Consider the following 15,036-nt stretch of genomic DNA (forward strand, 5'->3'; position numbering starts at 1 on the left):
GGAAGCAAGCAAGCAGACAGGAAAGTAGTATGGCAAATGAGGACCCGGGACTGCATGGCTACGTGCCCTTCTTCCATGGCGGGGACAGTGTGATGGCAGTCTGGTCTGCTAGTACCCACACATGCAGTTAAATCTGCCTTAAGCTTACTTCTCTGATCTCAAACTGGAGGAGCTGACTTTTAACAATCCATACAGACAGCCACATGGAGTGACACACACACTCGCACACCACATGCACATTCTTGGCCAGACTCATTCTACAATACAGTCACACCATTTGTTTAATTTAAATAACAGAAATGACATGACTCCACCCACAACGACACCCCCCTCATCATGCCTCCCTGTGGCCCCTCCACCTGATGCCCCATGCTTTGTCATGCAAACTAAAGGCCCATGCTCAGCGCATGCTCAGCCTGGTTCTTAGCCATGCCCGTACACTCCTCGTGTCACTTCCTCCATCCACAGTAAGCAGTTGGCTTAATCAACCAGTGGTGTTGTGTAACAGGAGGGAGGGAGACGAGAAAGGAAGAGGAGAAGCAACAAGAGTGAGCACGTGGGCAGGTGGGGGCGCAGTGGCAATAATCACTGTAAATGGACAATCTTTGTGAAAGCAACAAGAATAACTGAAGGAAGTATAGGTAGAAGACAAGAATCAGGTGCCCTGAGGTAAATAGGTGGTTTGAGATCAAGAGTTGGATGATTGGAGTGGAAGATGATCTGTGATTGAGAGACAGATACACTAAAACTGAATGTTAAATAGTTTGAGATTAAGAACTAGATGTTCAATGATATATGGTCTGACAGTGAGAGCTAGATGTTCACAGTTGAACACGGTCTGAGATTGGGAGCTACATTTTCACAGTCCTACATGTCAGATTCAAAGCTAGATGTTCACAGTTGTACATGCTGTGAGCTACACAATCACAATGGTAGACATAAATTGTTAGAAACAGATGGTCTGAGAGGTATATGGTCAGAATGGCAGATGGTAAGAAACAGATGGTCTGAGATAAATGGTATGAGAGAGGTAGATGGGCAGAGTGGTAGAGGATCTCAGATTGAGACGGATGGTGTGAGATTGATAGTCTAAGATTGAAAGGTAGATGGTCAAACTGGTAGCTCACCTGAAAGGTATACCGCCAAAGTTAGATTGAGACAGACAGGCAGTCAGAGTGGTAGGGGAACTGAGAAGTATACTGCCAGAGGCAAATTGGGACAGACAGGTAGATGGTCTGGGTGGTAGACGATCTGAGAGAGTTACATGGTGAGACTTAGCTCAGACCGTTACAAGGCCTGAGACTGAGTGATAGACTGTATGAGACTGATGGTCTAAAATTAAGATAGATGGTCAAAGTGATAAATGAACAAGAAGGTATCCTTGCAGATTAGGACAGACAAGTTATATAGTCTGAGTGGTAGATGATCTAACATTGAAAATAAGCTGGTCTGAGATTGAGAGGTGGATGGTCAGAGTGGTGCATGGCTTGACAGGAATACTGCCAGAGGCAGATTGGGACAGACGGGTAGATGTGTAGATGGGGAGGTAGATCTACAACATGAACCACACACTTAACTTCTGCCGCACAGTTTGAGGTACGTAAGGCACACAGTGACCATATAGCGTCCGGGGTGAGTCTCCCGGAAGAGCTTGACACCCCATTTACCGATGGCCCGGAAAAAGGTCAGAATGTATCTTGCTGGACAACAGGTTGCATGTTTCCAGACAAGTATTCCAAAAAAAAACTCCCCACCCTCCCCCCGAAGGTGAAAAATGCAACCGCAACACACAGGCTGACATGCGAAATGAAGACAAAATGGACCGGTGACCAGATGATGTGCTATGTCGCACAACACCAATCTTGTTGTGCCGAAAACGAACGCTTACAGTCAGAGCTAAATGTGCATCACAAAAAATTGGTGGTGGGTGACGATCTGACTGCACACAATGGGATGGATACAGAGACAAAGGTGGGATTCTGCTCCACTCCGCACTGCGGGCGGGTTTACCTGGGCTGGCCAGCGCTCCGAGGGCGCCCCCGCTGGAGGACAGGGGGTTTGCACTGGAGGGGCTGGCGGAGCTCTGGGCCGCCGCCGCGGCTGCAGCTAAGGCCGCCAGGTTCTGCAACTGCAGAGCACTGATACCTAAAGAGAGGAGCCAGAGAGGGAGGGTTCGTCAAATTGGACCTCGCTGTCTCCTGCCGCTGCCTGCCTCGCCTGCGGCCTGGGTTGGGGAGTGGAAGGGTCCCCCGTCTTTGCTCAGCAGATCCAAAGAAAGTCTGACAGCTACAGGGAGGGGGCCTGTAATCGCCAGGGCAATGGCGATCAGGGCTGGAAACAACCCACTAGGTGCACTTTAAATAAAAGTTATGTTCACTTGCAGAGCCTAGGGTTGTGTGTCGGTGTGTGTCAGCAGCATTCACATTTGGAAGGCCTCGACAGTGTCACCACATTATGGGAATCTCTTTCAGTTTCTGAAGCCACCGCTTTGTGTGCCGTGCTACATGTGATACACTTCCTCAAGACAGCTCTGCACACCCGGAGTGGAGTGTTCACTGCCCCCATCTAGTTGGCTTTTCAGCCAATGGAGCATCCATCAGTGGGTGTGATCACTTTAGGCAAATAGCCTATTACTGCACGGATTGGTAGCCCAGGTATTCCGAATGGCAGGTCTGTGGGAGGGGCAGACGTTGTCGTGCCTGTATTTTAAGGGGTTGGTTGATCAACCACATGGCGGCCATGCCGGATAGTCATAAAAAGTCAGCAGTGGGCGTGCTCATACAATCAGATGAGAAGAACTTAATCGAAACACAACTCCTGTATATATCACCACCATGTATATACCATGTATATATACTTCTTATATATACATATACACACAGAAAAAGGCACATACACACACAAACAGCAGACAGGAAACAAAGACGTCACAGAACACTGCCGCACTCAGGCAAGGATGCACAGCCGAAACCCTGGCTGCAACATTCCGGTACGAAACCTCTTACAGCACACGGCAGCATTCCAGAGCTCTGTTACTCAGTCTGGGGGGGGGGGGGGGGGGGGGGGGCAGGTGGGTCAGTCAAACACAGCGTTTTTCAGGGCTGGCAGCGGGACAAGGAATTTTCATGGACACTTGCAGAGGAAATCTCAAAGTGACTGGAGAAGGATTTCAAGGGAGGGGACAAGTGATACTCAGTGCCACCAAAAGCAGAGAAGAAAAATCATGGCACTGCTACACAGGTTAACTGGGCTCTTTTTGACAGTCAAGAGGTGATTCTCAATAACTAGAATGTAAAGATTGTACTTGTGGTCTTGACAAGACCGGTCCTTTTGCCTCCCAAGAACAAACTTGCGCTGCAATGAATCATGGTATTTGTGTTTGGCAAGGATGCATCTTTGATATTTTGGCAAAACAAGAATGGCATCTGGGGATTTTTAGCATCCTTGTGTACTTGTGTTCTTAGTATTGGAACTGGTCTTCGGCACTGGAAGATGACTCAAAATTGGTATACGAGAACAAAAGTCAAGGACGCATATTGAGAAACACCTTAGGTTACGGCGATGAAATCCCAGACAATACCATTAAAAGGCCCACCAGAACCTCACAGGGGAGGCGGAGGGCTGCCCTTCTCAGGCAAGCTGGCACAGGTCAACCTTGGCAGAGCAGACCAGGAGACTGCCTCACCACCTTGAGAGGCATGGCTGAATGGAGGGCAGGAATGTGTGACCATGTTTTTGAAGGATCCTGTTCTGTTTTTGGAACTAGCAGCCATTTTAACCAACTTCCTCATTAACTAACCAGGTCTTTCTCATTAAATGGGTGCCTGGGGGGGTCAGGCAAAGGAGTTAAGTAAGGACTGTGTTTTCATTACTGTGTGTCATATATGTCCTGCATTTATTTGTAACTGCAGACCACGCTAAGACTCTCATGACTTCTGGGGCATACTGGTCACCCAGATGAAAGACACACTCATCTACAAGAGGCTCATTCATATGGGCACCTTGTTTGAAGGGTGCTGGAAGCGGTGCATGGTAACATGATCCTGGACACACTTTGTTTCGTGGTATCTCTGCCACTTATTCTTGTGATAGTTTCATGTGGGCGAGATTTATGGGTAGGCGGTGGTGGGGGGGGGGGGGGGGGACCACCAGCCTTCGTTAATTGAGCTCTTCGTGGCCCAAAGATGCATCTGCAGAAGGACCGGGAGCAGATGCCCTCGCTTGGATCCACTGCTGATTGGCGCCAGTTGCCGGGTGACAGATGTCTGCGCTTGGATCTCCTGCCAATCAGAGCCAGTTGCTGAGCGACAGATGGAGAGCTACGGGACTTGAACTCTCTCACCTAGGCTGAGTTGCCCGTCCATCCCTAAACTGAAGAGTGGTCATCGCCTATCCCATTTTCCCCCAGTCAGCACAAAGGGGCAACCACCAGGTTATTGAAAACTCAGAGCTCTGCTTGGCAAGTATTATTCTGTATGGCATTAAAAAGGCATGGGAGGTGGGGCATCTGGGGGGGGGGTCCTTAAGTGATACAGTCAGCTGGGGAGGGCCCCACATAGAATGTAAAGCTAAATGATGACATACGCCTTGAAACCACATCTTGAGCCATGGCATTAAGCCTTCTGCACAATCACAAGCCTGTCATAGCTAACTATTACAAGATGGTGTTGTCCTCTGTATCCCAGGTTAAACAATCATTTAGGGAGAGAGTGTGGACTTCCTCATCGGTCATGTTCTCTAGAGAGAGGAGAAGGAGCAAGTGAGCAAATGAGAGAGACCGGGCAGCTCTCCAAGCAGGACGAGAACCCCTAGGCACTCCTGAACAGCCCCATTCCAGTGTAAGTTAGCTGAAAAGGGTGCCAGTCTGGATGACGAGTGACAAAGCAAGCCAACCAAGCAGGCTAAAGGGGGCCCGTACTTACAGCTTCATTTTAAATCAATAACAAAACGCGATACAATCTCACGCTGCCAAGTTAGATAGTGGGGGAAAAAAAAAAACGAAATAAGAAAGATAAAGCTTTTTTACCCACAGTGTTCTGCAACTATATTTTTTCCCTCTATCCTCCATGCTGGCAATTTGTCCAGACGGACTTCTATAAATGTTCCTCTCCCACACTCTGACAGGCAGCTAAACAACCAACAATTAGGAGCAGAGAGGGCAGGCATCGGGGGGGTGGGGGGCAGGCTGAGGAACAGAAGCGGTGAGCAGCTGTGGATACGGCCTCCCCAAACCAACCAAACAACCCACTGATCTTCATATGCACTCTACCCCCTTTCTTCAGCAGAGACTCTTCATAAACCGACATATATCCATCCCAGTCAGACTTCACACACACATGCATTCATAACTGTGCCTGCAAGTTGCATCTCCTACATCAGCTCTCCTGCTTAAACACCCCACCCCTACCCCTCCCATGACAAGCCGCAGGGCGACAGTAGTAGTGAATGCTGAATGATTGGGTTGAATTTCATAAAGTAATTTTTCTGTTAGAGGAATGAGCAGGAAGACTTTCACTAAAAGACTGTTTCACTAAAAACAGCAAAAGGCTTGGAGGACAGAAGTGAATCAGTGTCATCCCCTCAAACAGTTAACTCCGCCTCCTCTGCACAGACCACTGCTGAATGGCTGGTGGAAGTCAGTTGACCTTTGCTGTGTCAATATAAGGAACAGGTGTGTACTAATGGGCCTCTGACTTCGCCGTATGTCATATATCACTTTGGTGAAGAGCACATCTCTAGTGGGGGGTGTTGTTTCACAAATAGGCAAAGCAAAGTAGGCGGAATCTTCATGATGACTGCCAATCACTATAGGCAAGGTGGAGAGCATGCTCAGCAGAAAGCTGCATTTTTACATTTTGTTATAATAATCCCATTTTCCCTACTGACTGAAATGGCTTTGTGGTCCATTTGACTATGATAACAGTCCTTGTACATGATCTTGAAAAATCATGATTCATTGCACCCCAAGAAAACTTACCTTCAATGTCAAGGAAATTAAATGTATATTACCCATATCAGAAGGTTCCTTCCTCATGACAAAATGCATATGCTAATGAATACCATACCAGTACTGTAGGATATGTGAGGAATCGGTCCGGGAATCAGGGCTGAACAGCGTGCGCAGAAGCACCGTTGCTGACTCCACACCTCTTCTCGGTCACATTTTTTAAATTATTCCTTCATCAAGATGTGAAAATCTCTGAGCCCTCAGCAGAATGATAATGCAGGAATACCCAATAAAAAGCAGAACAAGGGCTGATAGTGTCTAAGTGCATCTGTGGGTCACTAGGCGAGGGGACAGCTGTGCGTCTGTGGGTCACTAGGCGAGGGGACAGCTGTGCGTCTGTGGGTCACGTGGGGAGGGGAGAGCCGTGTGTCTGTGGGTCGCGTGGGGAGGGGAGAGCTGTGCGTCTGTGGGTCGCGTGGGGAGGGGAGAGCCGTGTGTCTGTGGGTCGCGTGGGGGAGGGGAGGGCCGTGTGTCTGTGGGTCGCGTGGGGAGGGGAGAGCTGTGCGTCTGTGGGTCGCGTGGGGAGGGGAGGGCCGTGTGTCTGTGGGTCGCGTGGGGAGGGGAGAGCCATGCGTCTGTGGGTCACTAGGGGAAGGGAGGGCCGTGTGTCTGTGGGTCGCGTGGGGAGGGGAGAGCTGTGCGTCTGTGGGTCGCGTGGGGAGGGGAGGGCCGTGTGTCTGTGGGTCGCGTGGGGAGGGGAGGGCCGTGTGTCTGTGGGTCGCGTGGGGAGGGGAGAGCTGTGCGTCTGTGGGTCGCGTGGGGAGGGGAGGGCCGTGTGTCTGTGGGTCACTAGGGGAAGGGAGGGCCGTGCGTTTGTGGGTCACTAGGAGAAGGCTGTGCATTTGTGGATCACTAGGGGAGGGGAGAGCGATGTGTCTGTTGGTCACTAGGGGAGGGGGGAGCCGTACGTCAGGGGATTGCTCGAAGAGGGAAGAGCCATGCGTCTATGGGTCACTGTGCGTCTGTAAGCAGCAGATATCTGACTCACCTGCCATCTGCTGAATGCCGCTGAAGGCGCCCAGGTTACTGGAGGAAGCGGCTTGCTGGAGCAACTGGGGAGGGGGAGAAGGAGGGACGGAGGAAGAAAGAGACAGGGCAGAGTCAAGCATCCATATTTGCTTCAGTGTATAAGCACTTGCTTAATATACATATACTCATATCACACACCAAAGTCAGAGCCACGCACACAGCAACTCACTGGTAGGTGCCCGTGTGGAGTAACCTGCGGGCTGGATGAGCCCTGCAGTAAAGCCTGTGCTGTACTTAACCCTCTGCAGTTCGAGTACGTTGTCGGCGAAGCAGCATACTTTTCGTGTCTATTTCAGTTTACATCTCGCTGAAATCTTCATGTAGAATCATGAAAAGAACGCTGACTAAATCCATAATCTGTCTTCTTTTCAAAACGTCAATTGTCGGAAGTATTAAAGTTTTTCAAATTAGGTTAAATCGGCAAAAAAGTAAAGCATGTCACCTTTCTTTGTTTTATCTGCATTGGGGGCGTGTAGCGAAGGCCTGACCTGAAGATGGCTATTCGCATTTTAAACAGCCGCATTTCCGCGTATTCAAATCGCATTCGCATGGTAATTTGATGAACAACGCAACGGTGCAACGCGATCCAGATCCATCCTCCTCAGTGCCATAAAAGGGTGGGAGGATGTGGCCGGGTGTGAATGGCTCATGCATATACATGAAAGACGCTACATATTCAATTAAAGGAGCCAGAAATAGTGACATGAGTTAGACTTTTCTTTTTTATTTATCCAAATGAATGTTACGACTATACCATTTATTCGTGTATCCAAGACTTTGGTGATCAGATATCCGGGATCAAAACAAACTGCCACCATTGCTTACTATGTAGTGTTCCAAACTGCATTTTGCAATGTCTATACTTTGATGTCAAATTACAAACTTCCGATAAATCTGACATACTTACAAAGTGCACTAAGATTAAGATGAGTTTAATACCAAAACTAATATATAAGAAATAATTTATTTGCCATGAATTAAGTTTATGATATTGAAAGAAATGTGTGACCACGCCCCAGTCAGTGAATGTGTGTTCCCTACCCCTAGACCCCCAGAGGGTTAAAGGGATAGAGTGCCATTTGAACTCCCACTACGGATGGCAGATTCTGACCACTTAAATGTCACTATAAACTCTGTTGTACAAATACTTTCCTCCTGCCTGTCGGGAATTTTTGGTTCAGTTGGATGTGTCTCCAGACAGTGGGGTTTACACTGGTGTGGCAGTCTTGTCGGGTGACAAAAGTGCTACACTGTCAGCCCTTTAAGCGGAGAGGCCTCGTGGGGCCACCAGTGGGGCACTGACACTTGGCACATAATAAATGGCAGTAATATATCGAGAAGACGGACTTCTGGACATGTCTGGGAACCTCCTCATGGTATGAGGCCAAAGAAGAGAGGGATTTGGAGTCTTGGAGAGGTTATGGTGCCCGCACTGGAGGGCTGCAGTGCAGGATGGGCAACACGGAGGCGAGGCCTCTTACTGCCAGATACTGCGGGGTCAAGCCTCCCAGGCCTGTCAGGTTCCCCCAGGTGGTGGCACTGTTGAGCTGCTGCATCTGCTGGGCCAGCTGCTGCTGCAGACGGCGCTGTTCTTTGTCCTTCTGTGTATCGGCAAACTTCACCACAATAGGTGAGGAGCATCCCTGTTGGGGGACAGGGAGCGGGGGCAATGGTGGTGACGGGGGGGGGGGGGGGGGGGGACAACAGAGGAAAGGAGAGGGTCAGTTGGCACCATGGACTGCGACAACACCAGAGACGACGCAATTTCTTCTCATCTCACACACACGCTCTCATGTGGATAGACACAGGCACAAACACCCCCATGTCTGGGGGCCTGCAGAGGCGACCACACCCCTTCTGATAGGGGCATGCTGATTCCTTCTCGAGCACATCTCTGCTGCGGGGGCCACATTTTCAGAAGGGAGTTGTTTCCACAATTATCACAGTATTTCATCATCTCAGCATAAAAAAAAAAAAAAAAAACGGATAGAAATAAAACGATGGAAGGCCTTTGTTAAACAAGCATCAAAGGGTCCCCATGCCGCCACCCCCCAAACACAGTCACGGCCCCCTCTGTATGCCACAGCAGGACAGGGGGGGGGGGGGGGTCGAACAAGGAGGCTGATACGGCAGAAGCTGAAGTGTGGAGGGGTAGACTTGGATAATGGCTCGCCTAATCCTATCACGTTATACCGAGGCCCATCAAACCACCAGTAGCCCATTCTGGCGAAGGTACTGCTAGGGCTCCACACAGACGTGAAAGTGGGGTGTGGAATGAGTCACAGCAGGATCCTGGGGACCAGGCGTGTGAAGTCAGACCCGTTTTCTAATGCAGCGGCACGTTCTACTCTGGGATCCCTAGGTGCCTCAAGCCAACTTCTCACAAAAATTATTTCCCTGCAGTCGTACTGGTTGCTAACAATTACTCTGTCTGGTTAATATGCACAGGCAGCATTATCTTATCACCAAGATGAGAGGGCAATGTGAGCAATCACTGCTGGCACATGGATAGTCCGTCATTCCTGTTGGTCTTTAACTTCAGTTTAGCATCATCCAGGATGACGGGCGAGTCATAGCCACTAACAGGGAAGTCTATGGGGTCACACACATACATCTAAGTGCTAAAAGGGCCACACATATGAGTCACAGCCACTGACAAGAGAGCCAAAAGGGTCATCCATGAGTCACAGCCACTGACCAGAGGGCCAAAAGGGTCACACAGGAGTCAAAACCACTGACGAGAGCCAAAGGGGTCACACACATCACTGATAAGAGTCTACTGAGCCATCCACATGAGTCAAAGCCACTGGGAGAGGAGCCTACAGAAAGACCAAAGCAATATAACACTATGAAACTGGGGTATCCCTTTACTGTGGGGCTAGCTTTGGCTCAGTTGTGGCTCTACTACAACTCCTCTTCCATGGTAACCTGTGTAAACACAGACACCCTCCTAGTGTGCGGCACCTATAGGCCAAAATGACCCCCATCAGGAGTCACATACTTCCACGTACAGGCACCCCCAGGATGCCGGGCACCTTTCTGAGCGCACCTTCCTCTTAGCTCAGAAAAATTAAAAGTAAAGGAACGAAACTCAGGTGGCTGTGACAATCAGCAGGCCTCTCCTCCAGTCAGCCCCCCATGGAGCAAGGCTCTCACCCCGCTAAATATCCCATTACTCTGCCTGTCATTCCTGCAGACTGATAGGACTCAGCATGATGCCGGGGGCGGGGAGGCCAGACAGACTAGGCTGGCATTAGGTGGGGGGGGGGGGTTACCAGCAGCACTGGAAGGCCACAGTGTCAAACACCACACAAGAATGCACCATTAAATGAGTTTACCTCATTTTCAGATGCATTTACTAGTTTACCATGTAGTGAGGAAGCAAGCATTAATACACAGTGGTATGTAGAATACATAATGTAATGATACAATGAAGTATATAGAAGGTATTTGCAACCATATATGGTAAACGTAGTACAATATACGCACACTGCACAAGGATGGTATGCTGTAGTGGAGGTTATGTGAGTGCTAAAGCTTTGGGAGCCGCAGCGGATGGGATTAGCGAGTGCTGCCAGTGGCTTAACCAGCATGCTGTCGGTTACTTTAGCGGCATGCATCTGGTTAATTTGCTGGGTAGAAGGCGGCCCCGATTGCGGCTCTCAGTTTCTGATCCCCATGATGCATTTGGGAGAAGACGGCTGTCTTCCAGGTCACTTTACAGAATGGCATTGGCAGAAGAGGCATTATGGAAACGTATGCAAGTGCACACCTTTAATTTGTCATATTTTTCAATATCCGTACTCTTCCCAGTCTGCATATTGGGTCAGCTGGTTGGAGGCAATAGAGATGATTGATAATGATGCATCGGCGCCCCCTGGCTGTAAGACTCTTTAGCTACACCATATTGACAGCTCATGCTTCTCCAGCTGCATGGAAAAATGTCATACTGCCCTGTTCACTGTCTGATTTCCCGTAGCTTCCGCATTTGTTTCTCTCAGATTCTGTTTCACAGGTGACTGCCTGAACACCCCCCCCCCCCATATGTGCGGCACAGACAGTCACCCACCCACCCATACCACCCTCCCCCTGGTGCAGACTGCACTCTACAGGAGAGCTACCTCTAATTACAGAAACGATGCCTCCTATTCCGCTGGCTGAAAATCCCGGCTGCCTGACGCATCCAGAGGTGTCTTTTGGGGGGAGGAAGGGGGGGGGGGTACTGCTTGCACCACGCCCCCAGGGCACACAAAGCTTCCCTGGCAGATCCGAACCAGTTCAGCCTCCAGTCTTACAAACCTTAATCACTGATGAAACAGATCGGATACAGACCAGTGTACTCCATGCCTTTTCCTCAGAATGAGGAGGCTTGCAGGGTCCTTTAACGGTACCGTTTAATGACTTGACGCTCAAGCTCATCCCCAGGTGAAAAACATGGCCGAGATGCGGCCGGGAAGCCGACTCGGATCCCCCGCCCCCCGGCGACGCCGACAAGCTAAAAAGGCTGACAGGCTTATCTGATCCGATCTGAATCCAGACAGACCGCGTCTATCACCACGCGAGAAAGGCAGCCTTCCCAGGAAGCCGGGGGAGGTGTGGCGGTGATGGGGCTGGGGTGGGCGGCGGCAGCAGCTGATAGGATTTTATTCCTGTCTGCTGAAAATTAGAGTTGAAATTGTGTGTCAAAATGTTGCCCCTCCTTAATTATGGTTGACAGGCGGCCTGTCTCACATCAGGTCTGACTCTGCAGGACTCAAGAAGATGGCTGTGAATGAAATACAACAAATCAGACTGTTTAAAGAAAATGAGCCAAAAAAAGGAGGAGCAGAGGCAAGCTGACCCAGTCTGTTCCGAAATTTCAGCAGAATAAATCTGCCATCTGATCACAAAAAATCTCCTACCAGCCACTGACACACCATCCCTCATCTCGCTCACGGCCCCCCCCCCCCGTAAACCTCCCGTTTTGATCATATCCACAACCCCCACCCCCATATCATACACACAGTCACCCATCCTCCCAAATATCCCCACATCATGTTCACCCTGCCCCCCATCCACAGTCACCCCACACACCCTGCTCCCTAGCCACCCCAACCCCCACCCTGCTCCCAGTCCCTAGTCACCTCCATCCACTGTCCTCAGTTGCACTCATTAACTTCCAACACTGCAGTGTTTGAGACACCCGCCCCCCACCCTGAATACGAACCTGCCCTCCGGCATTCTGAATAGCCACCGAGACAACGGGTGTGATGGAAAAACTAACTGACAATAACCCCATACAACTCCGAGATGTCCATTTTTCACGCAGTAATTACATTTTAAATTGCCAAACGGGACTGTAAACAATGCGACAGATATGACCATTGTCTTGCCCTAAGCAACAGTCTTCACACTCTACATGGAGGGAAAATGGGTTATATTGTCTTGTGCAATATTCCTCTGTAAACGTTGTTTGAGAACAGGAATAAATGAAATGCTTGATCTCATGACAGGGAGACGTTTATTATTTATGTCAGACACATAGTGTGCAGGCTTGTAATCTCCTTTCCAAAAATGGCTCTGGAATTAAAAAAAAAAAGTCCCCATCTCTGCTAGTTCACATGTTAGATGCATGCAGACTCACTTGCACGCACACATGTGCACATCCAGTGTGTTACCATCAAGCACTACACACACACACACACAAACATGTATGCATCTGTTCACCGAGACCCCGTACTGCATGGCCCTCCGGCCTTGGGACCGGTCACGGTTATGGGGCCCAAATGCATCTCTCTGACAGGGGTCTGGCCTAATTTAACCGGGAGTCCCAGCTGTTTGTGGACAGGCTCTAATAACCATGCAAAGCAGGTTTGTTTTGATATTGGCTGAAAGAATTGAGATTGAGATGGAGGGAGCAAGAAAGAAAGACAGAGGGAGAGAGAGAGAGGAGGAGCGCAACTATACTTGCATTTGATATCTTACCACTGACTGCTGTATGAGTAAATGTATTTTGAGTTACTTTCTGAGTTTGAATGGCCATGGTTATGATATTTTCCCCACAATTCCAGCACACAGAGCAGCAAAGAAATGGAGAGGGTGAGATAGGGAGAAAGAGAGAGAGAGAGAGAGGGTCGAGGGTACAGTACCTCCATAGTCTGTGACTGATGCATGGCTTTGATTGCATTCTGTGCCATAGCCCTGGTAGAAAACGTGACAAACGCACAGCCTGTAGGGGGGACAACAGGAGAGGAGCGGGAGGACGAGAGAAAACAGACAAGACAAGAGGGTTGGACAAGTTGTTGTTAAATACCCCGAAACGAGAGAATCCACGGAGAACAGCCATAAGGAGACGACACTGTTTCACAGGAGGCGGCACAGGGAAAAAACAACAACAACAAACAACAACAACTCAAGTCAACGAGTCCTTTCTCCAGTCTCTATTTGTTAATCCAGCAGAGCATCAGTGAGCATGTGCAGTGCAGGGATCATGACCTTAGCTTTGATTGGCCCAGGGCCTTAAAACAGTCCCATGTGTGCAAAAAACGAATAACTGAAAACAGCACCTCTATTTACATGAATGTTTCCCCTTAAGGTGACAACAGCTCTGGTCTCTACTCCCCCCCCCCCCCCCCCATAAACCCCAATCTACCACCAGAGACCCCTGCTTATCTGAGCAGTGAACATTACAGGGTTGCACTACTGTTTCCAGAGTCAGCTATGTTGACAGAGTGGAGTCCATTCAGGTGTGTAGGGGAGTGTGAGCACCCCCTACAGGCATGAACGGGGACTGCCAGCTGCATGTCGTACAATACAGGCCTGGGCTAATGGGAACAGATTCCTCCAAATTTAAAATATGATGGGAAAGGACAATTTTTTCATTTCTTAAAACATGGCAGGGAGCAAATATGACATTCCCACTTATCGATGGGCCTGTGACCCCCAGCTAGGGGACGATCGATAAGTTGAGCAATGTGTCTGGAGTGGCGTTTTAACACCCCAGACTGGTCAGAGGAAAGGATGCCTCTCTGGAGGTGTCACTGGTGTTACAGGCAAGTGGAGGACAGAGCCCCAGTCAGTACGAGGGGGACAAGGTTGGGAGGGGAGGACAGAGAGACGGAAGGCACAGAGAGTGGGGCAGGGTTCAGGAAGGAGGGAAGGTGCGACAAAGAGAGCAACATGGGAAAGGGGACACAGGGATGAAGGAAGAAGATAAAATAGAAGGGTATTCACGGAGAGCGGGGGTACCCAGAGGGAAGGAAAGAGAGATAAAGTGTGAGAGGAAGACAGTGAAGCTGGGAAAAGGTGAGAGAGGAGGAGAGAAAGAGTGGGATGATAAAAGAGTGATACAGAGAGGAAAAGAGGGAGCAGAAGAGCAAAACAGAAAGGGTGAAAGTGAAGGACAGAGAGGGAAGAGAGAAGGGGGAGGGTGAGAGAGAGGGAGGGTGACATGAAGAGAGACAAGGGAAGAGAGCAAGAAATGGGGATGGGGAAGGTGAGAGAGGGGGAGTGTGACATGAAGAGAGACAAGGGAAGAGAGCAAGAAATGGGGATGGGGAAGGTGAGAGAGGGGGGAGTGTGACATGAAGAGAGACAAGGGAAGAGAGCAAGAAATGGGGATGGGGAAGGTGATGAGGGGGAGTGTGACATGAAGAGAGACAAGGGAAGAGAGCAAGAAATGGGGATGGGGAAGGTGAGAGAGGGAGGGTGACATGAAGAGAGACAAGGGAAGAGAGCAAGAAATGGGGATGGGGAAGGTGAGAGAGGGGGAGTGTGACATGAAGAGAGACAAGGGAAGAGAGCAAGAAATGGGGATGGGGAAGGTGAGAGAGGGGGAGTGTGACATGAAGAGAGACAAGGGAAAGAGAGCAAGAAATGGGGATGGGGTAGGTGAGAGAGGGGGAGTGTGACATGAAGAGAGACAAGGGAAGAGAGCAAGAAATGGGGATGGGGAAGGTGAGAGAGGGGGAGTGTGACGGAGCGAGAGGCGACGGGAGAGTGCGTGATGGAGAGATGGAGAG

General features: G+C 49.7%; 1 protein-coding gene and 1 long non-coding RNA gene across 3 annotated transcripts in view; one reads left to right on the plus strand and one right to left on the minus strand.

The window, feature by feature from the left end:
* Positions 1-15,036, minus strand: part of LOC125738138 (CUGBP Elav-like family member 2) — a 72,022-nt gene that overhangs the window by 12,838 nt on the left and 44,148 nt on the right. The window contains 4 exon segments of the mRNA XM_049006817.1: positions 2,011-2,145; positions 6,996-7,059; positions 8,518-8,679; positions 13,165-13,244. Of these exon segments, the coding sequence (XP_048862774.1) occupies positions 2,011-2,145; positions 6,996-7,059; positions 8,518-8,679; positions 13,165-13,244 (441 nt within the window).
* Positions 14,277-14,998, plus strand: LOC125738155 (uncharacterized). 2 transcript variants are annotated; one of them, XR_007396744.1, is made up of 3 exons: positions 14,277-14,576; positions 14,773-14,838; positions 14,906-14,998. It is a non-coding gene; the product is annotated as an uncharacterized LOC125738155 (long non-coding RNA). The 2 variants fall into 2 exon arrangements; XR_007396745.1 differs by lacking the exon at positions 14,277-14,576 and adding an exon at positions 14,649-14,708.

The sequence above is a fragment of the Brienomyrus brachyistius genome, chromosome 3 (genome assembly GCF_023856365.1).
Source record: "Brienomyrus brachyistius isolate T26 chromosome 3, BBRACH_0.4, whole genome shotgun sequence".
Lineage (NCBI taxonomy): Eukaryota > Metazoa > Chordata > Actinopteri > Osteoglossiformes > Mormyridae > Brienomyrus > Brienomyrus brachyistius.